We start from the raw sequence: 16,095 nt of genomic DNA, 5'->3' as shown, positions 1-16,095 counted from the left end.
AGATATTTAGACTTATACCTTCCTAGGGGGCAACAAGAGGGCCTCCTTATGTGTGTGTATTTCTCTTGGTTTGCATTATCTATTGTTGTGAGTGAATGTCAGGTCATATTTCAACTGTCTACCTGTGACAACCTTCTTCTGACATCTACACGTGGAGGAATGCACACCAGCAATGGTGGGGCATAAGGTACATGCAGATATACACTGTGGTGAAAAGCAGGTAGTGTCCATGCTGAAGCGTACATACAGCAGTGAAAGAATCTGGCAGTGGGGAGGCAGTGGGACATCTCACAGCTAAAAATAGCGTGTGTGCAGTGTAGACATATCCTGGGTGATAAGCTTTCACTGAATATTTAATATTTATAAAACATTTCAAAGATACATATGTGCTACTCATTAATATTTCTATTATTAAAAACAAAACACATAAAAAGAACAGTCAAGCCACATAAACAGCTTTGGCCTGAGTCTCCTCTCCCATACAACAGGTTTACACCAGTCTAGTCCCTTGACTTTCATGCTTCCAATCTGCACTGATCAGAGAGGAGAAACAGGCCCATTACATGTGTGGAAAGGGGTTAGACACTTGTTCCCATTAAGCAAGACACAGCTAGGCCTGATCTGACCTGACGTCCCTCTACTCAATTCAAAGCTCCCATGTGTGGATTTGTGAAACCAACATTGTGCGGGTACTAAATTAGTTCAAATGATGTCTAGTTTAATTTGGCCTTTTAAATTACTGCACATTTAATACAGCATCAAATGAATGTTTTATTCATATTTTATCCAAAAAATGCTCACTGTTTTTGCTCAGTGGAACATACTGAATTAAAAAAAACAAAGGTAAAAATCCCCCATCAAAATATATTTAAAATGGAAGGTTTTCCTAAGCAAAGTTGGCATTTTTGAGCCTTTTGCTGGCAGTTGCCATGCTACTGAAAAGGGAGACATTTCTGTAGGTGATACTATGGAAAGCCTAATATCTCAAACTAGTTACTGTCGTACTTCAATCAATCATCAGGGGAAATTTAACTCTTCAAGCAGGAAACTGCTGAGATATTCCATTTATCCCTCTCACCATGTAATGGAAGATGGACTTGTACATATAACTGAATTGAAAAAATTCTGGTAACTTCGTGTGGAGGGAGCTCTCTCCCGTCGGCATAGAGTGTCTTCACCAGATGTGCTGCAGTGGCACAGCTATATTGGTGCAGCTGCGCTACTGTAGTGCTGTACATATAGACATGGCCTTAATCAGTGTTAGCTGGTCATGGGAAACATTAGGTCTCCCTAGCATCATGGGTTAAAACTACAACTGCTTTGTTTTCACTATAATTTTAACACAGGTTAGTTAACATAAGTTAGCTTAACAAGGATTAACACCACCCTTTTTTTCCTATAAAAGACACATGCAGTGTGAATCAGGAATGTAGTGTGGGGCTTTCTGCACTGATTCTGCAAAATGTTGAGCACTTTGGGTAGTATCCAGCAAACCACTGAAATCTGTGAGTAGTCCCACTGACTACTTCATCTTTCAAGGGATGGCCTGTGTTTAAGAGTCCTGCCGGATCAAGCCCTATGCTATTTACAAATAATATTTATCTTTTGCATTAAATGTAAGAAAAAAAACTAAACACTACACAGATTTTTCAGGTGGGAGCTGAAGGAGCCGATTGTTTAGCTTAGTGATAGTGATTTAACTTTAAATACAAACACTGAAAGCTAAAGTGTCAGTCAGTGCAATGTCATCCTATTTCCCCAGGGAACACTAAATAATTAAAGGTGTACTTCCCACCGCAACAGTGTGATGGACTTTGGACAAGGAACACTTCTCCTGACGAGACATTTTGACACTTTCATATTTGTTACTACAGCGATGCAACTTCCAGTGCCATTTGTTGGGGTCATGATAAGTAAGCTCGCTGGTTCCGCCAGACAAACTCATTCACCTCATGTGGTGAAATGCAATTCCTGAGGTAGCTCAGTGAGGAAAAAATCCCACCCTGAAATAACTGCCTTACTTTGCACTGATCCAGTGTTGCTTCTTCTGATTCTTGGTAGACAACGCTGAATGCTATGCTCTTTGGGTCTGACGAAAACACCCAGTTGATTGTAAGGCCAGTCTCTGTCACGGTGATAGGGATGATGCTGTAGGTGCTGGACTTAATGAACAGCTCCCTGTTGTCTTCCCCAAAATTTAAAATCTCTTCAACTGTAAGGGGTAATTTTATCCTGAAAGACAAACAACCATCAGAAAGGATCAAATTAGATTGTGAAGACATCTGAACAGTGGGCACTGATATTTTATTTTCCTTTGCCTGACCTACTTCCTGCAGGCTCCTCAGTGACTTTGGGGCATGACTAGAAGATGCACCTATACAGCTTTGGATGAAAGCAAGGACCAGTTGATCACAGCCTAGTGCTTTCTATTGCTGCTGGCATTCAGCAACTTCACTCATTCAAGTATCAGAGGGGTAGCCACGTTAGTCTGGATCTGTAAAAGCAGCAAAGAGTCCTGTGGCACCTTATAGACTAACAGACGTATTGGAGCATGAGCTTTCGTGGGTGAATACCCGCTTTGTCAGATGCACTCATTCATTTATTCCAGTGTAGTTAAAAAGAAGTAATATTGAGTGTGGTACAGATACACGATTTCAGTCTCACTTAACACTGTTGTTTCTCTTGATCAGCAAGTATATGACTTAATGTTTGTAATAAAAGGCGTCATGAAAAAGACTGCTACCCTCTGCTGTCTCTGTTATATGTAAGCCAATGTCACTTACCATACTAATGTCATTCATACCGAGAAACGGATGTTTAGGGAGATTTACAGAGCAAGTGAACATGAGCAGCCATTCTACTAAATGTCACATTGTGCTCTGTCCTGGGGCTTTTGGGGTAATTAACCCTGGAGCTCACATTGTCAGTGAATGAGCAAACTACCTAAGTACCAACTTTAGGAACCTAAGATTAAAACTGAATTCTCTTCAGGACCTGGGGAGGTTCAGCCCTTTAACATTTTGTCAGACTGCCTCTCTATACTGATATATTTCACATCTATATAATTAGATCCTCAGCTCATGGTCTTCAATGAAGCTTCACCAACTAACCAGCTGAGGAGGATCAAGCCCACAGTATCTCCATTGGAGTTGGTCTGATAGATCATTATTTAGAATCAAGAGAAATCATCTAAGCAAAGAGCTAACCGTGATCTCTGGTATTATGATACACTGTAATACATTCATTGTCTGCCATCAAAAATCAGCACTTGCCAGAAGATACCTATAGTTATTTCCAACTCTAAGTATGGGGATCACTGTGGTATCTCAGCCATCCATTGGCAAATGCTGAGTTTTAACAATAACTGCTGTTCCCAGGCCAAGGAGAAATGTTTAGCTTTATTCATAATGTTAGTTTTTACCTAAGGTGAAACAACTACTAAAATTAAGGGTCGCCTGACAGAGTTTAAGTAGGTAATGACGTTTCTTTCCTCCACCCCTCAATTTGTTGCTTAAGTGTGTATTTTGTTACAGCTGCCATTGCTTGGGCTCTCAGAAAGACAACAACAAAATCCCAGCACAGACCAAATCACCTTTTTGTAGTCAAAGTATAAACCTTTCTCACAGCTGAGCCAAATTTTCAAAAAGGGCATCTACGGGTAGGGATAAGAATGTTGGGTTTTGTGCACATCAATTCTATTAGCTATTGTGCAAGTGACACACTCTATTGGCTCTGCGCAGGGCCGGTGCAAGGAAGTTTTGCGCCCTAGGCGAAACTTCCACCTTGCACCCCCCGCCAGCTAACTCTGTCCCCCTACCCGCAGCTAACACAGCCCCCCACCCAGGGAGCCCCCCCCACAGCAGCTACCCCCCACCATGACAGCTACCCCCTCTCCCCCCTGTCCCCCCATGGCAACTAACCCTGCCTAGGGAGACTTCCCTCCTCACCTCCCAGCAGCTAACCCTGCCTGGGGAGACTTCCCACCCCCTCCCCCGGCAGCTAACCCTGCCTCGGGAGACTTCCCCCCTTCCCCGGCAGCTAACCCTGCCTGGGGAGCCCTCCTGTGGAAACTAACCCTGCCTGAGTAGCCCGCCCCAGCTCACCTTGGCTCCACCTCCTCCACTGAGCACGTTGGCGCTGCTCTAATTCTCCTCCCCGCCCAGGCTTGCGGCACTGATTGGAGGAGACTTAGAGCTGGGCCGTGTGCTCAGCGGAGGAGGCAGAGTGGAGGTGAGCTGGGGCAGGAAACGGTTCCCCTGTGTGCCCCCCCTCATTATTGCGGACAACCCTCCCCACGCGCCCTCCCACTCAGCTCACCTCCACTCCACCTCCTCGCCTGAGGGGGCTTTTAGGCACCCCCAACCACTAGGCGCCCTAGGCGGCCGCCTAGTTTGCCTAAATGGTTGCACCGGCCCTGCCTCTGCATGTAAATGTTAGCACTCGAGTTGTGGTGTGCAGGGGGTTGTGGGCACACAAGTGCAGGCTGGGTTGGGGCGCTTTTGAAGATTTACTCCTATTGTGGCATATATGATTCATTAGGACAGAAGCCATAGACAGCAGTAGCTATGCCAGAATTATTTTGGGTAGAGATGGCTTATGGGAAATAAGCCCCTCCCCCAAAGGCTACGAAACACAGAAGATTAATTGAGCATTGAGCAATGTCTTCCTCCAGGTATCGAAGTGCTAAAAGCCTCTCTCCAATTTCTGTTTACAGGTCTCAGTCCCCCCTGAAGATTTTCCTGGCCCCAAATGGATGGACAGGCAGGAGGGCAAGCTGATTCTCTCCTTATCAGCCCTACACCTACTATTTAACTGACGTATATCCCCATGGTGCTGTTCTTAAGGCCAAGTCCTGCCCTCAGATGCATACGGACTGCTCCCACTGAGGTCAATGAGAGTTGACCAAGATGATATCCAAGATGCCGATTTGGCAGTTCTTCTTTAAACCGGGTAGTAATGAAGCTGTTCTGCTTACATCAGTTCTCCTGACTTCAGCAAACATATCTCAGCATCTTGGGGCACTTGCAATTCTTCGGAGTCATCCAATGTTGAAGAATTAAACATGCTGTTTCTGTGGCAAGAAGGAAAAAAACATATTAAGTATTCTCTGAAACAGCCCAACACAGAGACAAGTAATCACTGTAGTACCCCTTGCACACTTGCCTCCAGCAGTGGGCTCATATAATTTACTGTGGGCCAAACTTGATTATCTTTGCTACTTTAACACAGCACCAAGACTGCAGCCCCACTGTGCTAGCTACTGTACATACATACAGTAAGGCACAGTTCCTGCCCTAAAGAGTAAATAGAGAAGATAGCAATTATTCCTTTCTCCTACCCTTTGCCTAGCTCCATTTTTAGGAATGGGAAACTGAGGCACCGACAGATTGAAGTGATTTGCCAGGAAGTCTGGACAAATCCAGGAATCAAGCTCAAACCTTGTCCCAAAACTATCCTTTATTTCCAAGGCCTGCTTCCTCTCAGTAAGAGTGAGAAAATCCACAGTGAGGGGTAAAATGATGAACTATACTGAACAGGCCAGATTCTTCTCTCACTTATGGTAATGTGAACCAAGATACGATTTCACTGAAATCAATCAAGTTACAGTTGGGTGACAGTAGAATCCAGCCCATTGTCTGCATATCCCTAAACAAGACTGAGCACAACAACAAAGCAGACAAGGTCTCCAAGATACTTAGATATTTAGTGGAAGACATGGCATTTACCAGTATACACATTAGGGTGAGCAGGTGTCTGGTTTTCGACAGGAACACCCAGTTGAAAAGGGACCCTGCCAGCTCCAGTCAGCATTGCCAACCGGGCCATTAAAAGTTCGGTCAGCGGTGCTGTGGATTTCAGGAAGGCTAGTCCGTACCTGTCCTGGCACTGTGCTGTGCCCCAGAAGCGACCAACAGGTACGGCTCCTACATGGGGGGCCCACAGGGCTATGCGTGCTGCTCCTGTCCCAAGCACCAGCTCCACACTCCCATTGGCCGGAAAACTGGGGCGGCAGTGCCTGCAGGTGAGGCGCCGAGCTTCCTGTCCGTGCCCACCCCCCGCCTAGGACCCAGACCTGCTGCTTGCTTCCGGGGTGCAGGGTGTTGCCAGAACAGGCAGGGAGCCTGCATTAGCCCTGCTATGCCACTAACGGGAGCCACCCAAGATAAGCCCTTGCCCCAACCCCAAGCCCTTACCCCCCCCGTACCCGAAACCCCTCATCCCTGGCCATAGTCCAGAGCCCGCACCCGCAGTCCAGAGCCCTCATCCCCTGCACTCCAACCCCATCCCAGCCCAGAGCCCCCTCCTGCACACCAAATCCCTTGGCCCCAGCCTGAAGCCCCGTCCTGTACCCACAACCCCTCATCCCCAGCCCAGAGCCAGCACCCCCAGCCCAGAGCCCTCATACCTCCTACACCCCAACCTCCTGCCTCAACCTACAGCTCCCTCCCACACTCCAAATCCGTCAGCCCCACCCGCCATCCTAGAGCCCCACCCTGCACCCCAAACCCCTCATCCCCAGCTCCACGCCAGAGCCCACACTCCCAGCCCAGAGGCTGTACCCCCTGCCTCAACCTACAGCCCCCTGCCTCAACCCACAGTCCCCTCTCACATTCTGAATCCCTCTGCCCCACACCCAGCCTGGAGACCCTCTCCTGTACCCCAGGCCCCTCATTCTCAACCTCATTCCAGAGACTGAACCCTCAGCCGAAGCCCTCACCCCCTCCCACACCCCAAATCCCTGCCCCCATCCGCACCCTGAGACCCTCATTTCTGGCCCCCACTCCAGAGCCCACAATCCCAGTTAAGAGCCCTCACCTGCTCCAACACCCCAACCCCCTGCCCCAGCCCAATGAAAGTGAGTGAGGGCAGGGGAGAGCGAACCACCAAGGGAGGGGGAATGTAGTGAACCGGGGCGGGGCCTCAGGGAAGGGGCAGAACTACGATGTTTGGTTTTGAGCAATTAGAAAGTTGGCAACCCTAATATACATAAGTCTAGGTGTACTGTGCTTTGAAGGTGCAGGGTTAAATCCTGCTGAGGCCAGAAGTCAGCAAGTTTCCATGAAGAAAGCACGTGAGATACAAAATCTGTAGAAGGGTGAGAACATTGTGGTGACGACAAACTCCCCAATTCAGGGGGCCAGCACAACCTCAGAAGTGGTTGCCATTGTCCTGAGAGTAGGTGAGTCCAGGGCAGTTGGGGAATACACATATTCAATGGATTCCCTTCAGCAGCCTTTGTGCATGGGTTTCCTGCGGAGCTGCTGGCAGATTTCAGATCTGCCCTCTAATCCTGAACCCTTGATGGAGGGCAAACTGCAGCAATGTGGTCTGATTCCCCTCTCCAGCACATGGGGCTAGCCTGGCACAGTGAGGTAAATTTATACTTGATCTAGCCCACAAAGTGTTTTATAAATGGTTCATTATTCTGATCACAGAATATCAGGGTTGGAAGGGACCTCAGGAGGTCATCTAGTCCAACCCCCTACTCAAAGCAGGACCAATCCCCAGACAGATTTTTGCCCCAGAGCCCTAAGTGGCCCCCCTCAAGGACTGAACTCACAACTCTGGGTTTAGCAGGCCAGTACTCAAACCACTGAGCTAGACTGCCACTCAAAATACTGCTCCACCTTGGAATACTTTTACAGGAAATATCTTCATGAGAAGAAGTTTAATCGTCTGCACCTATTAGAAATAATGGGTGAACCAGGAACAGGACAATATTGAACACTGAATTATCATAGAATCAACCCCTCATATGCTTCTCTCCATTACATGCTACAGTGAGTGGAGAGGAAGACCTCATAGTTTGTGCAAAAAGTGGTGCAGTAAGGGAAGTATAGCCTCTGCATCAGTTTCACATACCAGAGTAGCCTGTGAAATACCGAGTTGGGGGCCGTAGAGAGGTAGAGGAAAAGGAGTCTGAAAGCAGCCTGTCTCCACCATGTTCCCCACTGAAAGTCATGGAACACACATTGATAGTTCCATGTAAGTTAATGCTACTCTAAGATGTATTAACTTTGCTTATATACTCCATTGCCCCCATCAGAGGTGTTATGGGAGCCAACAGTAACGTGCCAACTGAGCCAGTTTTGCTGCCACTTTTATGGGAAAGTCCTGTAGATTTTAATATGTAAGAAACTAACAGGATATTATAGAAATTTCTGCAAAAATTTAAAAAATGTAATAGAGCATCATCTCTCTTTATGGTTTTCTGAACCATCCTACAGAACTGTATAGCAAGGATTTCACTCTCTCAAACACTCTATAGGCCAGTTCCAAACAGCTACAGAAAAGTTCATTTTCTATGAAATTCTATAGTACTTTACGATAAGGGTGATGATGGGGTGAAGGCTCGCAGCAACGCAGAGAAAGCAGCTAAGTGCAACAAACCCCACCACAGGTCATCAGAGGGTATGAATATGTCACCTTCACCAATGCACAGACATCCACCATTGTAAAGAACAAACTCCATTAGTGGGAAGAGGTAGTAGGCTTTTAGCTTCACTACGGATTAAACATTAGAGGGACAACACTGTCAGGAACTCATGTGACTCCTTGCACGGTCACCTAGCAACCCAATGAGCTTGGCTGGGCCCAACGAACCATCACTGAGTGACTTTACTCCCGGACTGGATAGAAGAGCCAACAGATTCCTATTTAAGCCTGATAGCAACAGCAACACAGTGTCTGCTCAATGTGTTCCATGCCTCCAGCTGTGCCAGACCTGCTTCTTGTACCAGCCCTGTCCCTGCTCCTGCCCTAGTCCCTGCCTTCCTCAGAACTACTGATTCCTGGATCTGATCACTGGCTTGTCCTCTGACCATACCTCTGGTTCTGCTTTCTGATTCTGCTCCAATCACTAGGCCAGACTCCTGTTCCAACCAGAAGGTCACACCAACGACACCCCAGTGTGTTACAAACTACATGCATTATACAAGCAAGTTACATTAACTCATAATGGCTTGTCATATGGTAGAAATATGATTCATCTTTTCTTGTAGTTCCTTGGCCTACTGCTGCTCCCTCTAAAGCTGTGGCTAAGTAAATTAGAGATGGAAAAGATCTTTTAGGTCGGTTAGTCCAGCTCTCAGCCAATGTAACACTTTCCCCTACCGTATATTCTATAGTACTTTGCCAGTCTAGTTTTAATGAGATCAAGGAATGTGGCTTCCACCACCTCTTTCTGGGCTATTTTCCATTTTACTCAGCCTAAGTTTTCCTTTACTCAGTCTCCTCCCGTTATTTCTAGTTTTACAGCAGAGACATCCTTAAACAATTTGCCACAGCAAAAATAATAATTCTGGTTTTGCTATAAGTGGCTCAGACTCTGCTGTCAGGTTTTGTACCATGGGATTAACGTTCCCTAATTATCCACTAATCCCACACTCTTTACTGGCCCCTTGGACTATAAATTAAACCACGGGGGCAACATGTGAAGGCATGTTCCATCCCCTGACCAAACACACACTTTTTACTATTCTGTTGAGATCCGTGCTATTTGTGGCTGCTGGCCTTGTACATTGTCTCACTTGGCCCTCTCCTCAACTTGCTATGCAATTTAACTGGTAAGTGCAACTAATTCTGCCCACCCACTGAGCATCAAGTCAGTGCCAGGTACACTATGCCATGTTTACTCATTTTCTGACAGCTTACACCTGACTTGACATCTTCCCCACAATATTTGTTACTCACTGGCCAACTTCTCACCTCATTTACTGTGATGCTACTCCACTGAAGAGAGTGGTCCAAATTCAACACTGGTAGCACTTCACTGAGAACACCGGAGTTATATCAGTGAAGAATGTGGCCTATAGAGGTCAGTGGTGTTCCATTAATTTACAGAACAGAATTCTGTATATTTATCTAACCTCACTAGGGGGCAGTCCATCGCTCATTGAGCAAGGTTGTTCCTACCATTTTCATGATGCACGTAACTCTTTCTCAGCCATATAAGAGTGTTCAGATTGTTTTGCTTTTCTTTCTTTTAAAAGCAGAATGGATCAACTAACATGGCTAATAAAAATAAAGAAATAAAGAATGGAAAATATTTTTCACAATCCGTCCTGAAATTAAACTATTATGATAGCATTTTCAGTAAGGATTAGTGCCCCAGTTGAACAAAACAGGAAACAACTGAGCTTTTGCTAATTTCACAAGCCAAAGTTGAATAAAACTTGCTTGTTTAATTCCCCACCCCCCCATCCATCATTTTCCATTTTCACAAGCATCTGAGCTTCTACCTGGAAGAAGAAATACTCACAGAACTCCTCACAGAATTTCTTGTCCAAAGAGAATTTACCTGACATGATTATTATTAGTAAGGCCCTACTTGAATTGTGGTATGATCCTCAAATAACTGCGGCTGAGGTGTGGACAAGACATGGAAAATCACGGGAAACTAATAATGGACCTTTATTAATAGCGGTAATTTGGAAAAGCCAGAGTAGACCTATTTGTTTAAGAAAAAATTGCTGGCAGGGGCTGCGGAGCCATCCCAAAAGTGGGGGAGCAGGGTGTCCTGCCCCCTCCATGGCCCCTCACTTTCCTCTTCTCTTCCCCCAGAGGTCCCACCCCTGGCCAAGGCAGAAGCTGGAGCCAGGCTGGGGGGGAGACAAACCCTCCACCTGCCCAGGGAGTGGGAGGGCCATGGCCTCCCCGTTCTGTCGTCCCTGGCTGGAACAATATAAATGCTCAAATATTAGGGTTTTGTTTTTTTTTTGATAACCAGACATTTTGCTGCAACTATATTACATACATTTAAAAAACAAAACAAATCCTGACGAGTACAATATAAAAGTCAGAAGACTAAATGTCTTAATACAACTGCTGTAGAAACCGAGTCCAGTCACTTAAGGTTTTCACATTTTATAGGTTTTGAATGTTAGTGCAGTACTAATTGCATACACAAAATACAGGCAAAACTGTGGCCTGTGCAAAGTAAGCTAATTAAAATCAAAATGTCAGTGGAAGCCTAATATTGCGGGATCCACAATTTTCGCAATGTCACGAACGACGTAGGGCCTCAATTATTAGTTATTATTGGTATGCGGCAGTGCCTGGGAGCTCAAGCCTTGGACCAGGACACCATTGCGCTACGTGCTGCACAGACACAGAACCAAAAAATGGTTCCTGCCCCGAAGAGCTTACAATCAAAGTACAAGTCAAGAGACAAAACGTGGCTACAGGCAGATGGGGAAGCACAAAGAAACAAAGACACAATATTAGTCAGCATGATAGGCAGTAGTCTCAGCATATCAGCTGCGTAAACACTGCCAAGTTTTTTGTAGGCACCATGGCAAAGGGAAGTTTTAAGGAGGGATTTGAAGGAGGAACAAAGCCTGTTCAAACTTCATTTTCAGCCAAATACTGTGCACTGGAGGTTCAGAGAAGCAGTGAAGAGTTTCAAACAAGCAACTTTGGGGTTCTAGTCTGAACTCAGACTCTGAACTGTGCTTTGAAGGTGCAGGGTTAAATTCTGCTTAGGCCAGAAGTCAGTTTGTTCCCATGAATAAAGCCCCTGAGACAGAACGTCTGCTGTGGGAGAGCAGATTATGCTGATGACAAACTCCCCACTTCAGGGAGACAGCACAGCATTTGTTACAGCCCAGAGAATGGGCGAGGCCAGGGCAGTTAGTGAATACACAGATTCAGTACATCTCCTCAGCAGCCCTTGTGTGTGGGTTTCCTGCAGAGATGCTGGCAGATTTCAAAGCTGCTCTCTAACCCTGAAACCCTGATGGAGGGCAGGCAGTAGCAATGTGGGCTGAAGTCCCCCTCCAGCACATGGGGCTAGCTTGGCACAGGGAGGTGAAACTTATCCTGGATCTGGCCCGGGAAGTGTTCTATACATGCAAAATATGGTTCATTATTCTGATGATGGGCTGTAATGGAAAGTGGATTTTGTGGGGTAAAAGGCAGTGGTACAAAATGTAGGCTCCTAAGACAAGGGCCTTTGCAGATGGTTCAGGACATTTGTTTATTACAATCATTGTCTATGCAGTGAGCAGTTAGGCCAAGGAGGACTCTTGCGTTTGATTGGGTCTACTGGAGAATGATTAGAGCTGTTAGCTTCAAGCAGCATTAAAACTTTAGCCCAGAGGTCATGAACCACTGCAGAGTGAAGAACTTGCAGGAGGGAGCAGCTGCCAGCGTGCCACTGTCGCTCAATACTGACAACAAGGACAGTGGCTTAAAGCCACAATCGTTCAGTAAGGTGTCTGTTTGTTCACTGAACAAAGAGCACAGTTCCTAGCCTGAAGGTATTAATGACTGCAAGACTAAACACCCTCTGAATTGATCAATGTTACTGTAACAATACAATTAATATTAATTTTTTTCTTACTGGGACAGTTTCATGGACACACATCTTATTTTCAGTGGAGCTCCTGAGGTTCAGCAGCCATTCAGTCACACTTCAGTACCATACAGACAAACCGTATAGAGGGCAGTCACTAAAATATAGCAGATAACACTGAGTATTCAGCAATTTCCATGCTTTATTTGCTGAGATGCTTCTTAGAGTAGATGATCAAAGGTGATTTGAGGAAATGTGATTCATGAGTCAAAGGAGGAAACAGATTAGAATCATGATTTAGCTAGAGTGGTGAATTTCCCTTTGTTCTTGATAGAACAGTAGATGTTTTGATATTAATAGTGTGTTTTCCACTTGTAAAAGAATTTATCACAAGTCACACAGAAATGGGCTCCCTGAGAAATCCCAGAGGCATGGTGCCTCATACATGAAATAGGGCCAACAGTAGTACAGGGAAATACTTCCTCCCAGGGGAAGGACACCCCCACACATGCGATCTCAGGGAGGGAGATCTTTGGCTGTTAGATAGCAAGCAGGTTTCAGACATGGTTTGAACTGGGTTAATTGGCCTATTCACTTAGCTAAATTGATAAATTAGCTTGGATGACCTTTCCGCAGATGTCTCATTAAGCAGTTATTGTTTAAAAAAATTTGTTTTCTCCTTTTTTTGTTGTACCTTCAAATATATACACTGTTTTATCTAATCTGAATGAGATCTGACTGTTACACTTGGTATTAATGAAAACAGTATTTGAACTTCAAAATACAACTATTTGTACCAGAAATCTGACTGTAAGATTTATGTGTATTCATCCATCTATTGTTGCCCCTTTTTGTCTGAGTGTTAGTCAATATCTGGGGCCTTGTAAAACTGTTTCCATTAGGAGGAGATATCAATGAAACAACTTGTGAAGAAGGTGAGAGATACCTGTATTATTTTTATGAATATTACATCATTCTGTTAGATGGTTAGGGTGTTGCTTGCCAAAGGTTAATGAGGGGTTCAAACACTCAAGTGGTTTTTCCATATTTGCAAAACCAAAGTTAAGTGGTTTAGATAGCCTGATCACTGGTGCTCAACTGACAGTACAGTGGTCAAAGCCTTTGAAGTCTGGTCTCTAGAAGAGCATAGTAATCTCTCAGTTTGGGAAAGGGGAAGAAAATCTTAAAGAACTTGAGAACTGTTAAAAGAGCATCCCCAGAAGCAAAGAAAGAAGGGCAGGGTCTGTAGATAAGCAGATGGAAACCTGAAGCAGGGGGGTATGTGGGATAAGTGAGCCCTACCTACCTCAAGGGAAATGCTAAATTTTAGGAAAGAAGTTACTCACCTTGTGCAGTAACGATGGTTCTTTGAGATATCTGTCCCTCGGGGTGCTCCACTATAAGTATCCTTATAGGTGCTCCACTGCAGGGGTGTATGCGCCTCTGTTCTGTCGATCAGAGAATTTCAATAGTAGTCCATCCCACCTGCACATGCACAGCTCCCCTCCAGCCAGGAGCCCAGCCGGCATGTGCAGGCATTCCCTCCTCAGTTCCTTCTCTACGGCAGAGCCAATAATGGAACTCTGAAACAGAGTGGAGGTGGGTAGGTCATGGAGCATCCTAGGGACACACATCTTGAAGAACTATCATTCCTGCACAGGGTGAGTAACTTCTTCAAATAGTGTCCCTGTGAGTGCTTCACTGTAGGTGACTCCCGAGGAGCACATGCTGCCGGAGGCTGGAACTTCAGAGTTGTATCTGATATATATGACAGTACTGAGGCCCCGAATTGGGCATCTAAAGTCGAATCCCCCAGTATGACATAGTGATCTGCAAAGTTATGTGCAGATGCCCATGTAGCTTGGAAAAGGCAATCGATGAGGAAATGGACCTTGTGGAATGCATGTGTACTGAGGATGAGGGGATTACCCCCTACAATTGATAGCAGAGTTTAATACAGCCAGAGGCCCACTGGGGGAGGCACTGAGCTGAGATCGCTGCACCCTTCGATCTATCCACAATGGAGAGGAAGAGTCTTGGAGATTTTCTAAAGAACTCTGTCCTGTCCAAATAAAAGGCTCTTCACACATCTAGCATTTGGAGGATAACCTCTCAATTATCTGTATGAGGTTTTGGATAAAATGTTGGGAGCTGAAAAGGTTGATTCACATGAAATGTAGAAGTCACTTTTGGAGTGAACTTTGGACGTGGTCTGAGTTTGACCTTGCCAGGGAAGAACACAGTAAATGGGGGATGTGCCATCAAGGCCACTATGTCCCCTATCTTTCTGGCAGAGGTAATGGCAATGAGGAATGCCATCTTGATGGAAAAGAGAATTAACAAACAAGTGGCCATGGGTTCAAACAGCGGTCTAGTTTGGCTCTTTAACACTAGGTTGAGGTCCCATTGCATAGTGGAAGCCCTGGGTTGTGGGAAGAGGTTTCCTTTAAGGAGCCTCTTCATAGCTGGGTGGGAGAAGATTGAGTAGCTTTTCACCTGCTGGCGGAAGGTTGTGACTGATGCCAAGTGAACCTTCAGCAAGCTAACAGAGATACCCAACTTCTTTAAGGATAACAGGTAGTCAAGGACCACCAGTAGGTTGGCTGAATCAGGGTGACACCCATGGGCTGGCACCATATCTGGAATCTCTTCCATTTCTGTAGTTATGTGCGACGAGTAGCATCCTTTCTACTGTGCAATAGTACTTCTTGTACCTTCTCAGAACAAGATGCTGCTTTGTGCTGGAACACATGAAGAAGCCAGGCTTTGAGATGCAGAACCTGGAGACTCGGGTGGAGGTGTGACCCTCATTCTGTGACAGGAGGTAGGGCGTGATTGACAGGGTCATCAATGGACATAAAGCCATCTGTGACTGGGTACTACATCTGTCTGGGCCACGTGGGGGCATGTCTGTCTAGGCCAGGTGGGGGCAATCAGAATGGTGCTTGCTTTTTCTCTTCAGCAATAGAGAGAACAGGGAAAGGTGTAAGGAAAGCCCTTGTCCCATGGAAGGAAGAGAACATCTCCCTTGGAGTGACGTACGATCCCTGCTCTGGAGCAGTACCGCAGACATTTCTTTTTCTGGTAAGTAACAAATAAGTCTATTAGCCATGTCCTACATTGCCAGAACATGCCATGTAGAGCCGTTGGCTCTATTTCCCGTTCGTGGCTGAATGGGAATTTGTGGCTGAGACGGTTGGCCATGGTGTTGTGTACTTCTGGTAGGTAGGCCGCAAATATTAGGACATTGTGGGAGATGCCCCAGTTCCATAATTTCCATGCTTTTGTGCACAGGAAATCAGACTCAGCACCTCCCTGCCAGTTTATATAGTACATGCAGGCCACGTTGTCCATCATGACCTTCGTATGTGTGTCCTCGATCAGCAGGAGGAAGTGAGCGCACACATTTTCTACCACTTGGAGCTTCTTTTTATTGTCTGTTTGGTCTGTACACTGAACCAAATCATGCTTGGAAGCATCTCATGTGTAACCTGGCATAAGCAATGACTGAAGTGCCCATGGCCATGTGCCCCAGAAGTTGAAGGCAATAACTGGCCAAGATTTGAGGGCTGGATTGTACAGTCTCTACCAACAATGAGATATGGCAGGAGTGCCCTCGCTTGAATAGAGTTGAGGTTGGCTTCTAACAACTCTAGCCTTTGAACCAGCGTTGAGGTCCATTTTTGTTCGTCGATCTGTAGGTTCAGACTCAAAAACAGGTGATGTGTGGCTTGAGTGTCTCGTTAGGCCTCCATGAAGGAGCATTCCCTGAGAAGACAATTGTCCAGGTAAAGAAAAAT

The 16,095-nt window shown here is 45.8% G+C and overlaps 1 protein-coding gene and 1 long non-coding RNA gene across 6 annotated transcripts in view; one reads left to right on the top strand and one right to left on the bottom strand.

Annotated features, from left to right (window-relative positions):
• Window positions 1–16,095, top strand: part of LOC142046333 (uncharacterized) — a 277,336-nt gene that overhangs the window by 7,326 nt on the left and 253,915 nt on the right. The window lies entirely within an intron of this gene.
• The window catches only part of FYCO1 (FYVE and coiled-coil domain autophagy adaptor 1), a 161,004-nt gene that overhangs the window by 65,199 nt on the left and 79,710 nt on the right, over window positions 1–16,095 (bottom strand). For 4 of the 5 annotated variants that reach the window (XM_032803204.2, XM_075062509.1, XM_032803205.2 and 1 more), the window contains 2 exons: window positions 4,976–5,071; window positions 2,022–2,232 (listed from right to left, as the gene is read on the bottom strand). The exons of the other annotated variant lie outside the window; for it this stretch is intronic. In XM_032803204.2, coding sequence (XP_032659095.1) covers window positions 2,022–2,232; window positions 4,976–5,071 — 307 coding nt within the window. The remainder of the gene's footprint in view (window positions 1–2,021; window positions 2,233–4,975; window positions 5,072–16,095) is intronic. 5 annotated transcript variants of the gene reach the window in all.

This window comes from Chelonoidis abingdonii, chromosome 2 (genome assembly GCF_003597395.2).
Source record: "Chelonoidis abingdonii isolate Lonesome George chromosome 2, CheloAbing_2.0, whole genome shotgun sequence".
Taxonomy (NCBI): domain Eukaryota; kingdom Metazoa; phylum Chordata; order Testudines; family Testudinidae; genus Chelonoidis; species Chelonoidis abingdonii.
Note: the sequence above shows the minus strand (reverse complement) of the source record. Positions and strands in the feature narration are given on the sequence as shown.